Raw genomic sequence first — 15,051 nt, forward strand, 5'->3', positions numbered from 1 at the left:
TCACACAAGTATGAAATAATGAACAAATTATGATTTTATGTAATAACATGAAAACGGAAAGTGGAGATATGTGACATCATCACCCCACCTAATGAATATTCATGACGACTGTTTTCACCAAATATTGCTAAACTTTAAACTTCAATAACTTTATTATTTGTTATCCGATTTTGATGAAATTTTCGGCATTTTGCTCAGTGAATTCTATTCTATGTATTTAAGGGACCATCCCTTTAAGGGTTTTATTAATTATACCTTAATAATATTTATTTTTAAAGTGTTCTGTAAATGAGCACAGGAACCAGTCTAATTTATCTTCTGTATTGAAGAGGGCGAGATGTACATTAATACTGCCTTTTATGAGGAAAAAATGTGGCTGCGAATAAACCGCACCCCCAAAATCTGAACGTTTTTGTGTACAGAAAACAGAATTGGCAGAAAGGAATTAACATTTCCACATAGCCAGTTACATTGGCAAACTTAAAAAGCTCAAACCATATTAAGAAAAAGTGGTGTTTCTTTGTATAAGGCTTCACTGTTAAAATTTCTATAGAAGAGAAAATGGTGCATCTGATACAAGAAATATATGGTATATGAAGAGGTTTGAATATTATCCATTTTATACCTCTTTTTTTTTAATTTGATGATATCATTTTGCAGTCATGTACATGAATTGAATTTGTTCATTCAATTCTGAATTATATGCTCTTTCAGAACATGCATCCATTTTCATTGTCATAATACCAGATTTCTGTTTTCTGTACTTCCAGATTATACAAGAAATTATCATATTTTTCTTTGACTATACAGTGCGTCCCAAAAAAACTATACACTTTTGAAATGGCTGCCAAATAAAAAATATAGCATTTTGGGAGAAAAAATTTACATATATGGAAAGCCAATAAAGTCAACTTTCAAATGACACCAAAAAGTTGGAAAACTGTTTATGCTTGAGCGAGCACTGCCCACTGAAACAAAGGGTATGAACATTAGGGTGGGCTGGAATTAGCCTTCCAATTTATGTCAGTTTTTAAGAGGCAAATCCTTTCGAACTTGCAAAGTTAAGGGCGTTGTGATAAATTAATGATCAACCGTAACCAGTTTTGGTTGCTTATGCATATTCTATAAATTATTAAATTGAACTTTAATGCATGAGTGAACACAAATTACACTTTTGGGGCAGCATTTCAACTTTATCATTTGGATCTCTTTTTGGGCAGCATTTCAACTTTATCTCAGCAGTGTGTTCATGGGAGTCGGGAGAATAGGGGGTGAGATAGGACTTAAGTGGGAGAAGTAGGTTGATGGAATAAGGGTCAACAGAACATTCAGCCCCCGCCCCCTCCCTCTTTCCCGCCCTCCCCTCATGTTGAGAGACTGATGGCTATTGTCATGCACGCGTGAAGTCCAGAGCGGAATGTTGATTTAATGATTAATTCTGAATTGGGGCATCAACTTTTTCCTATCAATCATTTCATCAACAATTTATCAGTAAATCAACTCATTCAATGTGCAATGTGATCAATCAAACATTCAGTTCTTTTTTTCAATAAATTATTTCATTAATCATCATAATCATTAAATTTCTTGGTAATAATTCAATAAAAAAGTGACCATCAGCCACCGATCACTTGGCAGCTAAGTTTTGAATAGGCTACAATCCAGGAAGTGAGACAGAGAGGGGGGCTGGGAAATGGAGGTGGAGAGGGGAGGGTACATAATTATGACTTTTAATTTGTAAAAGGACAAAAAGAAGAGGAATGCCCTGTTAACCAAGTCTTAGCATATCCCAACCTCTTGCTTGTAACAGGTACCATCACATTACTCTGACTCTCACGAACACACTTCTGAGGTCCACAAGATGAATATGCTACACTAAAATTTCAATTCCTGTTCACTCATGCATTAAATTTCAATTTAGTAACTCATGAAATTTGCCAAAACCAAAACTTATCTCACTCATTAATTTAGCTTAGCAAGTTCCAAAGGACTAACCACTCAAAAAAACTGTAAGGCTAATTCCTGCCCAGCCTAACCAAATTTAGTGTCTGAGGAGGAAAGAAGCGGGGGTGGGGGGGTTGAGATGGAGGGAGGGGTTGCTAAATGTTCTGTTGACCTTTATCCCATCAACGTACTTCACCTACCTAAGTCATATTACCCCCTCTTCTCCTGACTTTCATAAACACATTGTTGAGATCCACATGATAAAGACAAAATGCTGCACTAAAAATTGCAATTCACGATCACTCATGCATTAAATTTCAATGTAATAAACGCATTAAATTTTCACAAACAACAAACTATCACAACTGATCTTTAATTCACCGAAGAACCCTCAACTTTGCAAGTACCAAACAAAAAACCTGAAAGAAATTGGAAGGCTAATTCCGTCCTACCCTAATTTTCATACCCTTTGCTTCAGTGGGCAGTGCTCGCTCAAGCATAAATAATCTTCCAACTTTTTGGTGTCAATTGAAAGTTGACTTTATTGGCTTTCCATATCTATAAGTTATTTCCCCCAAAGTTCTACATTTTTTATTTGGCAGCCATTTCAAAAGTGTATAGTTTTTTTGGGACGCACTGTATAGAGAAGCAAAACAAACCAAAATATTACTTGGGCTCTGGTAGAATTTTGTCTCTTGGAACTTTCTCTTATTTGTCATATAGGTGTAGAGTGAAAAAATGCAGAATGATGTCTTGCCAAAGAACAATGGTGCCTCTCAGGACTTAACCACAAACAATCACTTTATAGTCCAGTGTAATCTAGAAGACAACAATTACACATGACGTCTAATGATATTGAGCTATATTACACACAAAAATACATCTGACTGGAGCTGAAAACTTACTTGTCTTTGGGCTGGTGTTGACAGTTGGTGTTGTCTTGTTGCCTATTGGGGAAACTGGACGGACAGAAGATGGTGAGGGGACGGGAGAGGGTGAGGTAACAGGAGGACTTCTCCTAGGTCCACACTCTCTGTTTTCAGTAGGAGTGCATGGACTTGTCTCCTCTTCATCCTCTCCACAATCTGTGCACTTATAGCAGGAATCAAGTCCATTATTGTAGTAATACTCCCCCTCTTTACAGATGCATACTGTATTAGATTCAGTTGTGCATGGTTCAACCTCTACTTCCTTGTCAATACGGCACTCCAGACATCTAGAGCATTTGCTTTCTTGATCATTTGTATCAGAATAATTGACTCCTGCAAATAAGGTTTACAAAATAAGATATTATTTTGGTGGCTATCAAACATGATTGAAGACAAAATGTTATAAAGCCACAAATCAGATATATAACAAATGTTGTATTCATGATACATGTACCTAAACCCTCTTTCCTCGATATATACATTGTCTATGGGTCACACATTTCTTTTTCATATGCTTCTTTCAGTATTTTATGCCAAAACAATGTTGATTGTTGATATTACATTAACAACATTTTTGTGTGTGTATGAGTAGGGGGGAAATGTTGCTTCAAAGATTTTGAATAAAAAAGGTATACTGAAAATGAAAGGAATGCCTCTGGCAGTATCGCCTGCATTATACAATTCAGTTTAATGGCAGTGCTGACTTTCAAAAGATGATTAAGTTGATTAAGATGAATAAGTCCCCCCCCCCCCCAAAAAAAAAAAAAAAAAAAAAAAAAAAAAAACATTAATTTGATAATAAAATACTAAGTTTGTTCACCTCAAAGTGGTGTGCATAAAAAAACCTATTCCTGTGCATCAGTAAAACAAAAATAAAGCCCCAAACACTGCTTGTTCTTTAAATTACTTCACAAGTGACATATATAGTGGTGTTTTTGACAGGGAAATTTGAGGGAAGGGGTAGGGGAAGAGGAAGAATACTTTGGACAGTCTGCAGGACTTCCAAGACACTGGAGAGTGAGAGAGTAGGGAATAGTGCTCATAGAGAAAGCTACATGTACATGTTAGAGCTTTGAGGAACTATATGATTGTGATAGTGATGTCAAAATATATGGCAATTTAGAGAGAGAGAGGGGGAGAGGGGGATTACATCTACATAATCATCATTATTATGTAGAATAGAGTTGATTCAGAATGTGTAAAACCAGTCCACAACCAATACAACAATACCTTGGTGCTGTTTTTGGCTATTAAAGCCAGTGTATAAATAAAAAGAAAATTCATACATGTACAAGTTTCAACAGCACTGCAAGAACATAAAACCATTTTGATTAATTTTCATGTACAAACTGTATCTTTAAAAGTACTGATTCTGTGAGCCATAGCAGGGTATTAAAAACCTTAATTCTAGCTTCAATTTTATTCATGTAAAATTAATTGAAATCATGGCAATGAGGGAAAGGAAAAAAAATCATAAGTGTATCACAGAGTAATAGACCTGTTGCTTATTATGAGCTTTAGCTCATGAGATCTTACAATAAAAAATGTATTTCATACCCAAGGCTCGACATTAGCGGTGGCCCGGGGCCACCAGAAATTCACCTCGGGCAACCATTATTGAAAAAATATTAAGTTTTGGTGGCCCGAATCGGGCAACCAATGATTTTTAGAATAGCGCAATTTTTCTCCCCATTTTGCACACATTTATCAACTTTCCACAGTTCAAATTGCAAGCCAGTTCGTCATGCGCCCTTTTGTTGATCTACACACAAACACACAAAGTTCGCCTACCGCCATAGCATTAAGTAGCTTTTATCCAGCCGGCCGCGCCGGCCGGCTGGCGTGAGCTTTGCATGCTTCAAGCAGCTGTGCGTTAGTAGCCTATTCAGACTCAGGGAGCTGCAATACGAAATGTTGCTGCTAAGAAATCTTCTACAGAACTGTGAAAATCCAAGTCAAAGTCACATTTTACACCAATGAAATGCCCTTCTACAGACCTTTTTGTTAAAATCTGGTGTATCCTGATTATTTGCAAGCATTAAAAAGAGGAATCATGACCTCTCTTTTGACTCAAAAAGACCGATTTCTAAATGAAAATAATACACATAAAAACACATAGGTGAGTACATCACAGTCCCACGTGTGCATTTGTATGTATGTTGTTACTTGGTTTCTTTCGAAGTTGTGTCTTTTCTAGCCAAAAATAAACAGACAGTTACTTTCTTTCTTCTTTATAAATGACTTCTTAAACAACTCTTGAGAAAGTAAATACGTTGGGAAGGCATTTCATTAATACGAAATGTGAATTTTTCCAACATTTTGGCAAATATAGGGAAGGAATTTTCTCACACTTTTTTTTTTGCCGTTTTATTATTTTCTTTCATTTTTTTTTACAGTGGTTTAACGATTTATTCATTTTTAATGTTTTTCTTTATATTTTTAGGGCCACCAAACATTAATATCGGGCCACCAAAACAATTATTTGAAGGTTTTGTTGGCCCGAACGGTCCACCACCAAAAAAAGTTAATGTGGAGCCTTGTTATACCTATTCGCCAAATACTGGCTTTAACAGAATTATCGCTACTAATTTTTCCCATTATCATTTTTCTTTTCTATATTATCAATTGATGTACAAGACAATGGTTTGATCTAATTCCCTTAAACTTAAAGGAAAGTACTTACCAGCTACGCATGGCTCACACTTGGTGTTCCTTGGTGGAGAGCTACTACATAGCAAGGGCTCCCGGTTTTCCACCACTACTCCAAAACCAAATGGACAGCTTTGACACTGAATTTCCCGTGTCCCATTCACAAAACAGGTTGGAGGGTTGCAAGTCTATGGCAGAAGAGTATATTAAAACAGTAGATGAATACTAAATGTACATGTAGATGATATCTAAGATAAAATAAGCAACACAAACCAGACTCTTTAGAGTGTAAATGCTCCTATTATTGGCAGATCAAAAGGATATTACACACTTAACTTTATAATACTGCTCATATCATAATATTAATATTCTAATCAGATCATCACTCTCATAAATCATGAAACAAGGTTAATTTTCATTTACCCAATTGATCCAAAACTTATTGTGACAATGAATCACTACCTCTACGTTTAACATTATGACTCCAAAGTCTGATCAACTGTAATTCCATAATAATAATAATAATTAGCCTTGAGTCATACGGATTCTGGTGTTCCAGAATCCGTATGGTGTGATCAGATTTCTGTAATGTTTTCCCATTCCGGTGTTCTGACGAAACAAATGACAGTAGTACAATTTCATGCTAATAAATCTGAACAATAAAATTCTTTGAGATTTCTCACAAAATTTACATTAAAATATAAAACTTGTAATTATGGAATTAGCAGGTTGTGATTCTAAATTTTTTAATCTAGATTCTTCAGTATCATCTTCAGTAAATGGTGGTCGCAAATATCTGTTGCACACTTTTTTGCAGCAATGGACAGGCACAAGCAATCTCCATAAAGATCTACAGTATCTCTGTACAGAGCGAGTCAAATGGCAACCTTCTGTGCAAAGACATCGTACCGAATAGCGATTTTGGAAAGGAAGGCCAGGAGGTGTAACATGCTAATAATCCTACATGTACTTCCGAATTCATTGATTTTGGTTTGAAAATTAAGTACTAGTATGTTTTTTAATAGAATTTTAATTGTTTGGAACATAAAAAGCCTTGATTTTGTGTTTTGTAGTGCTAAAATTCCTGACCACCATGACCTATCTGAATGCCACTTTTCTGACAGGTAAAAGAGCATTGGGATCTGGAAAGGAAATTTTCTATATTAACATGACTTTAAAAGCCCTAATTTTAAATATTCTGTTTTCATATAGCACCGCATAATACATCAGAACAACGTCTCCAAGCAATTAATAGTTGAGATTACCCCAATCATCCTATTCTGGCTTGTCCGCACACAATGTTTGCACTTTCACTCCTCCCTAAGGAGCATTCCAACACAAGTTAATGTACATGACTTGAATTTGATGTACAGCATGAACATAAAATGGTTCAATATCACAAGAAGAAATAGATATTTTCAGGAATATGAAATGTCAACTGTGAACATCTTGTGATCCCCAATCCCACCTCCTGTTCAGATCATCATTTCATATAAATGTTGATCCACAAAATGTTTATTATGACAAAGAGCTCGTCTCCTCCCAAATCTTTGTTTGGCCATATTCAGCACTGGTTTGAGTACACATCTGTGGCCTTTGACTTTATGATCCTTAAGGATTAAAACTGATTTAGATCATCATCATTGTCACAACATTTTCTAATTTGGCCTAAAAACAAAATTGTTTAAAGTTGCCCTCATCCAACCGATAATAAAATGCCCCCAAAACAGGGTTGCTATTTTGTTTAAGATCTAAAATACATGTATATCCAATGTTTTTGTGAAATGTCAGATTTGGGTGGAGAATTCACTCAATATACATTAGTTTACATGTTCTCATCTTTAAACATCTTTCATGCACATTAAAGCTTACAATTTATAATTGTGAGAGATATTTTAACATCTTTATCACAGTAAATTCACGTGTTAAAAAAAATGTAAATATAAGAACATTAAAAGCCTGTATTAAGTTAACGTAGGTAAATGGTCAGTAATCTGAATAATACTGGAGTATTAACATTCCAATATAAAAAAAGGTGTAGTGGTCATTTAATGTTTATTAAGATATTAGAATGTAAATTTGGCATTTTTCCATTTTCAGCTGTTAGAATTCAAATTTAGTATCTCTACCCACTAGCAATGATTATATTTTCACTTAAAATAGCAATTTGAGCAGTTTACATGTACTTGCAAAGATATTAAAAAGGTACAGACTGTACAGACATACATTGTAGATTATGCCAATATCCTAAAAAAAAATTCATTGCACATGGTCACTTTAGTGTACATTTAAGCTTATTTGCGATAATAATGAAAAGGACTTTTGTTATCTTAATATGATGGAAATCAAATAAATGGAACTGCAGCCACCAAAAGTTGAATTATATGTGTTACATGTAATTGTCATTAGCACTACAATAGAACCAACAACTTCCTAGTACTAGAACTAAAACAATGTACATATCAACAGACAAGTAATTTCACTCTTCTTATGAAAAAGAAAACAAAAATAAATCATCACGAACCACAGAAAAAATGAAAGTTATGCATTTTATATTATGGGGCAGCTGCTTGTTTATGACATCACAAAACCAAAGCTTAAAATTATAATCAAACTTTCTTAATCTTTAATGGACTTTCCTCAAATCTTCACCAATAATTTCCATTATCTTTCTGTCATTTTTACAACAAACTTTTCTTCAGGGTGAACTTCCCCTGTTAATGTGATTTCACATCTTGCAGTCTCATGCCTACTACTACTACTGTGTGGATGTGTACTACTTGTAATACATGTACATTGGCATACATACATCATAGAGCTATTAGCTCTATGCATACATGTACTCAGGTCTGTACAAAGTACTCATGTACTATGTGTACAAATCCAAATGTGACACCAGGGAATTGTGAGATTCCCTGGTAACACCATGCAAATCATATCATAATGTGCAGAATAAACAACTTCTACAGTCAAGTTTTTTTCAGAAGGCATTGTGTGTTATTTTAAAAATGTCTTGGAGATCTCATACAGACCACTTGTCTATCAACAATAAAATCTCAAAAATAAGAACATTATACCAATGTAACTTGGGTCAATTTATGTATCAATATATGCTACCATCAATCTTTAATTCTTCATTATTTAATGAAGATAAAACCATTTTACTTTAAATTTTATGCAATCTAATTTCTACTCTTTGCACCCTGGCAATGTAAAAATTCTGTGCTAGAGAAAGGACATGAATGTATGTACAATACCTCCACAGTCATATTCACATACATGTAGGCTATCATGATCAAATCACTACAATGATGAGTACATATTTTGTCATAGTGTTGATGATATGGTTTCGAATGACCTTTCCCTTTTCCAAACTTCCTCTTTGCTCTCATTCACAATGTGTGGGGGTGAAATGCATTATCAAAGCATTAAATGATAATTGAAGTACACTGTATTATGCCGAAATTCACATTAATAAAAGAATGGAGACATATAACAGGTATACATGTAGGCCTACAGTGTTTGTGGCAATTAATTAGAGTTGGGAAAGATGGGAAAGCATGACATACATGTAATGCTCGTTCCGAGATCAACAATGATTCTTTTATTTTGTGATATCAAATGCATTCAGATCCCGAATTCATTGTGTAAATTGTTAAAAAATATCCTATCTTTTGAAAAAATTTGAAAATTATTTCACCTGTGTATTCAATAATAGAAATCATTTGATAAAAAAGTACTTAAGAAATATATTTCCAGTGACTCATTTTGAATAATCAACAAGTGGAATGCCTCTGGAAGTATAACTTGCAATTCAATTTAGCAGCAGTGTGAATTTGAAAACTACATACAAAAATTATACAAGATGAATATTTCTTTTAGAAAGCAAAAAAAACTAAACATTGATTGTATAATAAAATCCTATGTTTATTGACCTGACTAATTTCATTTAATTTGTGATATCCAATAATAATGTCATATAAGTTTCCTTAAATGTACAGTACTTAATTATAATAAACAAATTCAAAATATCAATTCTTTTCCTAGCTAAATGATCTGAAATGACCTTTGACCTTGACCCAGTGTCCTTACACTATACTCAACTCATATCTGATACCTGATAACCATAATAGGCATCAATGTTAGACATAATACTGAGTATCTTGAAAAGTAAAAATCCTACAAATATTTTAGTGACACCCCCCCTATCATGACTTTTGCCTAGCGACCAGATACTTTTTCTATGAAAGTTAGTTTTATGGAATAGGGACTATAATTTCAAAGATATCCTGGAAACTCAAAATCTTAACCTTGGTTAAGTTTTTTATACATTGACAGCACAACAAGGTCACAGTTTATTGATGCTTTATAACCGTTGGCCTTGATCATGTGACCTGAATCTCAAGCAAGGTGAACAGTGATTGATAATAGGAGTGGGCTATATATGGGTCAAAAATACTTTTTTTGTAATTTCAATATGACAACAGTTTTTTTTATTCCTTGTAATGTATCTCAACATGAAATGACAATATTTTTTGTCTCGGGTCCGAGAAAAGTGTGCCGGGCCAAAATCCAAAATGGCCGCCAAAACCCCCCAAATCACAGTTTTGGCCACAACTTTTTTATTTGGTGGTCAATTTCTCTAGTTTGGTGTCTATTCATATGTTTTGGGGGGCAGGCAATTTGTTTTTCCTATAATTAGTACTTTTAAACCATTAAGTATACCTGAATTTTCCCATTTTTGTAGCCTTTTTTCAGCCAAAAAGTAGGTTTTATCATTCTGGGGTTCTAGGATATTAGATGGTACGAGGTCAACAATAGCAAGCAGCTTCATATAGCTATATTGCTTTTATTCCTCCACTTTAGGTTTTACGGATATTTGTGAAATATATCGTATTAAATTTAAAAATGTCAATTATCCATTGGGGCTATACAGTATACAATGTACTGTACATACATACTGCACTGCATAAATGCATTGGCCACTATGACAGATAACAAGGCTTGTATAAACTATAGTGTCATAGAAATGAGCTCTCAGGTTTAGAATTAGATGCCTCAGAAATTGAAGATATGTCTTGTCTCAGAAATTGAGGACATGTTTTGTCAAATATGCTAATTCAGGGGGCGGAGAGAGGTAATTTACACTGTAGCTATTCTGGGCCCCGTTGCATAAAAAATTACCATTATGTTAACTTAACTTAATGGTAACTTGCATGCAATCCTAGAAAAAAAATTGACAAGCAAAAAAAAAAAAAAAAAAAAAAAAAAAAAAAAAAAAAAAAAAAAGGTCTTCAATCAAAAATGAAGGTTATTGTACCAGAAAAAAAAATAGACAAGCAAAAAAAAAAAAAAAAAAAAAAAAAAAGGTCTTCAAGCTCGTCAGTCGTCAGGGGGGGCATAAAAGGTCTTTCAAGCTCGTCAGGGGGGCAGTGATATGTATTTTGTGTGGGTTGTGGCTCGTCAGGGGGGCAGTGATATGTATTTTGTGTGGGTTGTGGCTCGTCAGGGGGGCAGTGATATGTATTTTGTGTGGGTTGTGGCTCGTCAGGGGGGGCAGAGTGCCCCCCCCTGCCCCCCCCGTAGGTACGCTAGTGAGCGTTACCATGATACTAGTAGTTACCTGACCACATAAACATAGGCCAGTTGGACACCAGAACCAGGTTAAAAAAAGCCTCCAAATGAAGAAGATATGGCTAAAAATGTGATGTTTGTATATGATATATACATGTATGTGATATTTAAAGCTAAATGAACGTAGTTGCAGTAAAACACTGATTTCGTGAGAAAGTCTGTAAAACCAAGGTAAAGTATTGATATATCATCGTGGATCTAGATCTGGTACAGTTACATAAACTGAACTTTGTGAAATCATAATATCTAGCTAAAAAACGATCACACTGAAGATCGCAAAACAGATAGGCACACGTGGGACAGTGTATTATTATTGCTGGAATAAAGACCCGACGGAAGTGACCGAATCCGCGCTTATTTTGCTTATTTCTCAGCAGTTACACAATTTCTTCCAGAATCCTTTGGCACATATTTTTTGTTCATACAAACAGACACTTTGGTGATCATTATATTAAATTCTGTAAAAAGTCATTTTGAGATCGTTCCCAAAACTGGAATTTACCTTTAAGTGCAATTTACGTTGCTGGTTTCATCATGTACATCAGCTTACAAGGAATCAAATTCACAATCTAATTCTCAACCTTTGAAGCTCATTTCTATGACACTATAGTTTATATACAGGCCTTGTCATATGCCATGGTGGTCAATGCATGGATATATGCAGTGTAGTATGTACAGTGATAAATGACATTTTCTTTAATATTTGATAAGATATATTTCACAAATATCCGTAAAACCCAAAGTGGAGGAATAAAAGCAATATAGCTATATGAAGCTGCTTGCTATTGTTGACCTCGTACCATCTAATATCCCAGAACCCCAGGATGATAAAACCTACTTTTTGGCTGAAAAAAGGCTACAAAAATTGGAAAATTTAGGTATAATTACCTTTTAACTCTACAAATAATGGTTTAAAAGTACTAATTATAGGAAAAACAAATTGCCTGCCCCCCAAAACATATGAATAGACACCAAAACCAGAGAAATTGACCACTAAATAAAAAAGTTGTGGCCAAAACTGTGATTTGGGGGGATTTTGGCGGCCATTTTGGATTATGGCCTGGCACACTTTTTTCTCGGACCCGAGACAAAAAATATTGAGATAAGGTAAAAGGAACACAAAAAACTGTTCCCACAGTAAAACCAAAAATCACCCATTTATAACCCACTCCTATTGATAATTGATTTTCCTTTTGTTCAAGTTTTAAGAAATAAGCCCTATACTTTTTAAGTAATAATGATGACATTTCAAAATCTTAGTCAACATCTAAATACTGTACTGACAAGTGACAACGCCAACGCGTTCACTGCCATTTCAATGAAAGCGGCATCTACATGTATAGTCTTGCTATACTATGCAAGCAGACAAAAATGGAAATTGAGGTACATGTAGTTGTTCACATGTGATATCACAAAATAACATCTTAAAATAGCCTTAAAAACGGACATATTACTGAAGCTTTTCGACATGCACTCATCGGAGTAAAATCGCATGAAGGACTAAAATGCTAGAGCAAAACAATATATAATAGAACCGTAACCAGACAATTGACGCTAAATAGCGAGCCGTGATTGGCTGTCTAGGTTAACAAATTAGGCTTAGTACCAGCTGTAAATTGAAGCAAAGCAACTAAAATAGCGCAAGGGTTCTTACAAACTCCTTCTGGCAGCACAGAATCGGGTCTGTTAGCTGGATATACGCTGCCTCGAGCATGAGCAAATGAGTGAAACTCCTTGCTCGCATGTCGGCTGAGCACCTTAAACCAAGATGAACAGCATTGTTCAGCGCAAGCTTGGTTGCTCAGCGTCACAGTACTAGCGGTACGTTTTCTACAAGCGCGCAAAGGTTGTGAACCCGCACTAATTTGACAATTTCAGATAGAGGCGGGCACATGTTGGCTAATGCAATCTGCTAAAAATAACATCTCTCTGTTAAATTGATTTTTGCCGAACCTTCATGAAACATCTATGTTTCTCTTTATTAAACTCAAGTTGACATCAGGGTCAAATAAAATTCACATAACTGTTGACAATTTGAGGGATGAAAGCATCAACGTCAGATGTGGTAACAATCTGAAAAAGATTTCAAGCATAACCCAATAAAATAACACCCAAGAGGACAAGAGATAATCTGTTAATGAACAACATGATTCTGGTATAAAAATGTGCAATTGCTGAGAAACTGACAACACAAGCATGGCATTTCAGCCAGGGGACCGTTTCATCAACATTATTGTCCAACAAGTTGTCAGATCTGACATCTTTCCTTGATTCTAATTAGCTGAGTAGCAATACTACTATGGTGTCACTGTCTGACATTTCCTTTAACGAAATTCTCCCCAGATGTCCGGTCTTTTTCCAAGCAATGAATGTACATTCTCCCAGTCCCACGTGTCCTTATATGTGTTGGTGATCACCGCCTCGATCACAAGATACCCGTTAAATTACGAGAACATTTTTAGGCTAAAAAATACCCATTAATTATTCCTGCATTCACACCGCCCCGAAACATACCCTTCGGGATAAATTCCTAATGTAAGGAGCATGCGCAGTATGGTCTAATAAGCAGGCAAGGCGCGAGATTCAAAACCACTAGCCCAGCAGCCACCCACGGCACCCGCGCCCAACGACACGCTGGGCTAAAAGTTCCCGTAAATTGCTTTCACATTGCCAAAATACCTGCGACCTTGGAAAAATCCCCGCAAAAGTTCTTGTAATTTCGCCAAGTACCTACTATTTAGCGGGTATTTTCTTTCTGGGAAATTTCGCGTAGTTTGCTTTCACATTACCAAAATACCTGGTATTTTCTGATCGGGGTAAATTTCCCGATCAGAGAATACCTGGAACAGGCGGTCTGAAACCACCTAGTGTGGTCATTTTTTCAGCTAAGATTTCATGATTTCACAGAGTTAGATATGAAGATGCAAATAAACCATCTCTTTAATAATCTACCATGATATGGTGAAAATTAACCTTGATTATTTTTTCAATTCAATTCAATTCAATTTGCATTTATTTCATTCTCGATAAAAACAATTATAAAGCAAGGTATGAGAAACAATATATTTACAAGAAAGAGTAAAAATGAAAATGAAATGGGGAACTGTATAAATAAGGCCAAGTGGCCTTGTGTAAGCGCAGTTCCCAAAACATTAATAACATGACATGGTATAGAGAAACAATAAGATAAAGAATTAAACATGATATATAAACAAGAAAAAAAACAGAAAAAAAAAAAACATAAAAAGGTGTCAATCTACAAGAAAAAAAATAACTACCGGTATACATATTTAAGATATATAGGAACTGCTTCAATCTTTTTTTGAATGACCTAACAGACTTGCTTTCAATTACATCTCTAGGGGTGGAGTTCCAAATCACAGGGAAATTATGTCTAACACATTTCATTACGTTATTAGTTTTAACTGGCCATAGGTGGAATGAATCTTTAAACGGGTATTGTGATTATGTATCCGGTGATTAAGGGTAAACATTTTATGGATATTAAGAGGTAGTTTATTCTGGAAATAAAAGGAACCGATTAATGCAATAGAAAAATAATACAAATCACAAATATTAAGAGAATTTATTTTTCGAAACAGTGGGGCAGAATGGGCTTGATAATGACATCCCATACATATGTGAAATGCTTTTTTCTGCAATTTAAATAATTTTTATAATTTAGTTCGACTGCGATTGCCCCCAAAAAATGAAACAACAACACAATAATTAAGATATGACAACATGAAAGAATTGTATAATAGTAATAATGCAGAAGTTGGAAGGGAGTCTTTTAACCTATATAGGATACCAATACATTTAGATACTTTTTGGGTGACTTTTTGAACATGAGTGTCCCATTGCATATTATAGTCTATAAACACCTAGAAAATTA

The 15,051-nt window shown here is 34.9% G+C and overlaps 1 protein-coding gene across 1 annotated transcript in view; it reads right to left on the reverse strand.

The window, feature by feature from the left end:
* Positions 1–12,900, reverse strand: part of LOC129255614 (tumor necrosis factor receptor superfamily member 1B-like) — a 29,809-nt gene extending 16,909 nt beyond the window's left edge. The window contains exons 1-3 of the mRNA XM_064095975.1: positions 12,811–12,900; positions 5,557–5,710; positions 2,850–3,206 (exon numbers count right to left, since the gene is read on the reverse strand). Of these exons, the coding sequence (XP_063952045.1) occupies positions 2,850–3,206; positions 5,557–5,710; positions 12,811–12,900 (601 nt within the window). The remainder of the gene's footprint in view (positions 1–2,849; positions 3,207–5,556; positions 5,711–12,810) is intronic.
* Between the last annotated feature and the right edge of the window lie 2,151 nt (positions 12,901–15,051).

The sequence above is a fragment of the Lytechinus pictus genome, chromosome 3 (genome assembly GCF_037042905.1).
Source record: "Lytechinus pictus isolate F3 Inbred chromosome 3, Lp3.0, whole genome shotgun sequence".
NCBI lineage: Eukaryota > Metazoa > Echinodermata > Echinoidea > Temnopleuroida > Toxopneustidae > Lytechinus > Lytechinus pictus.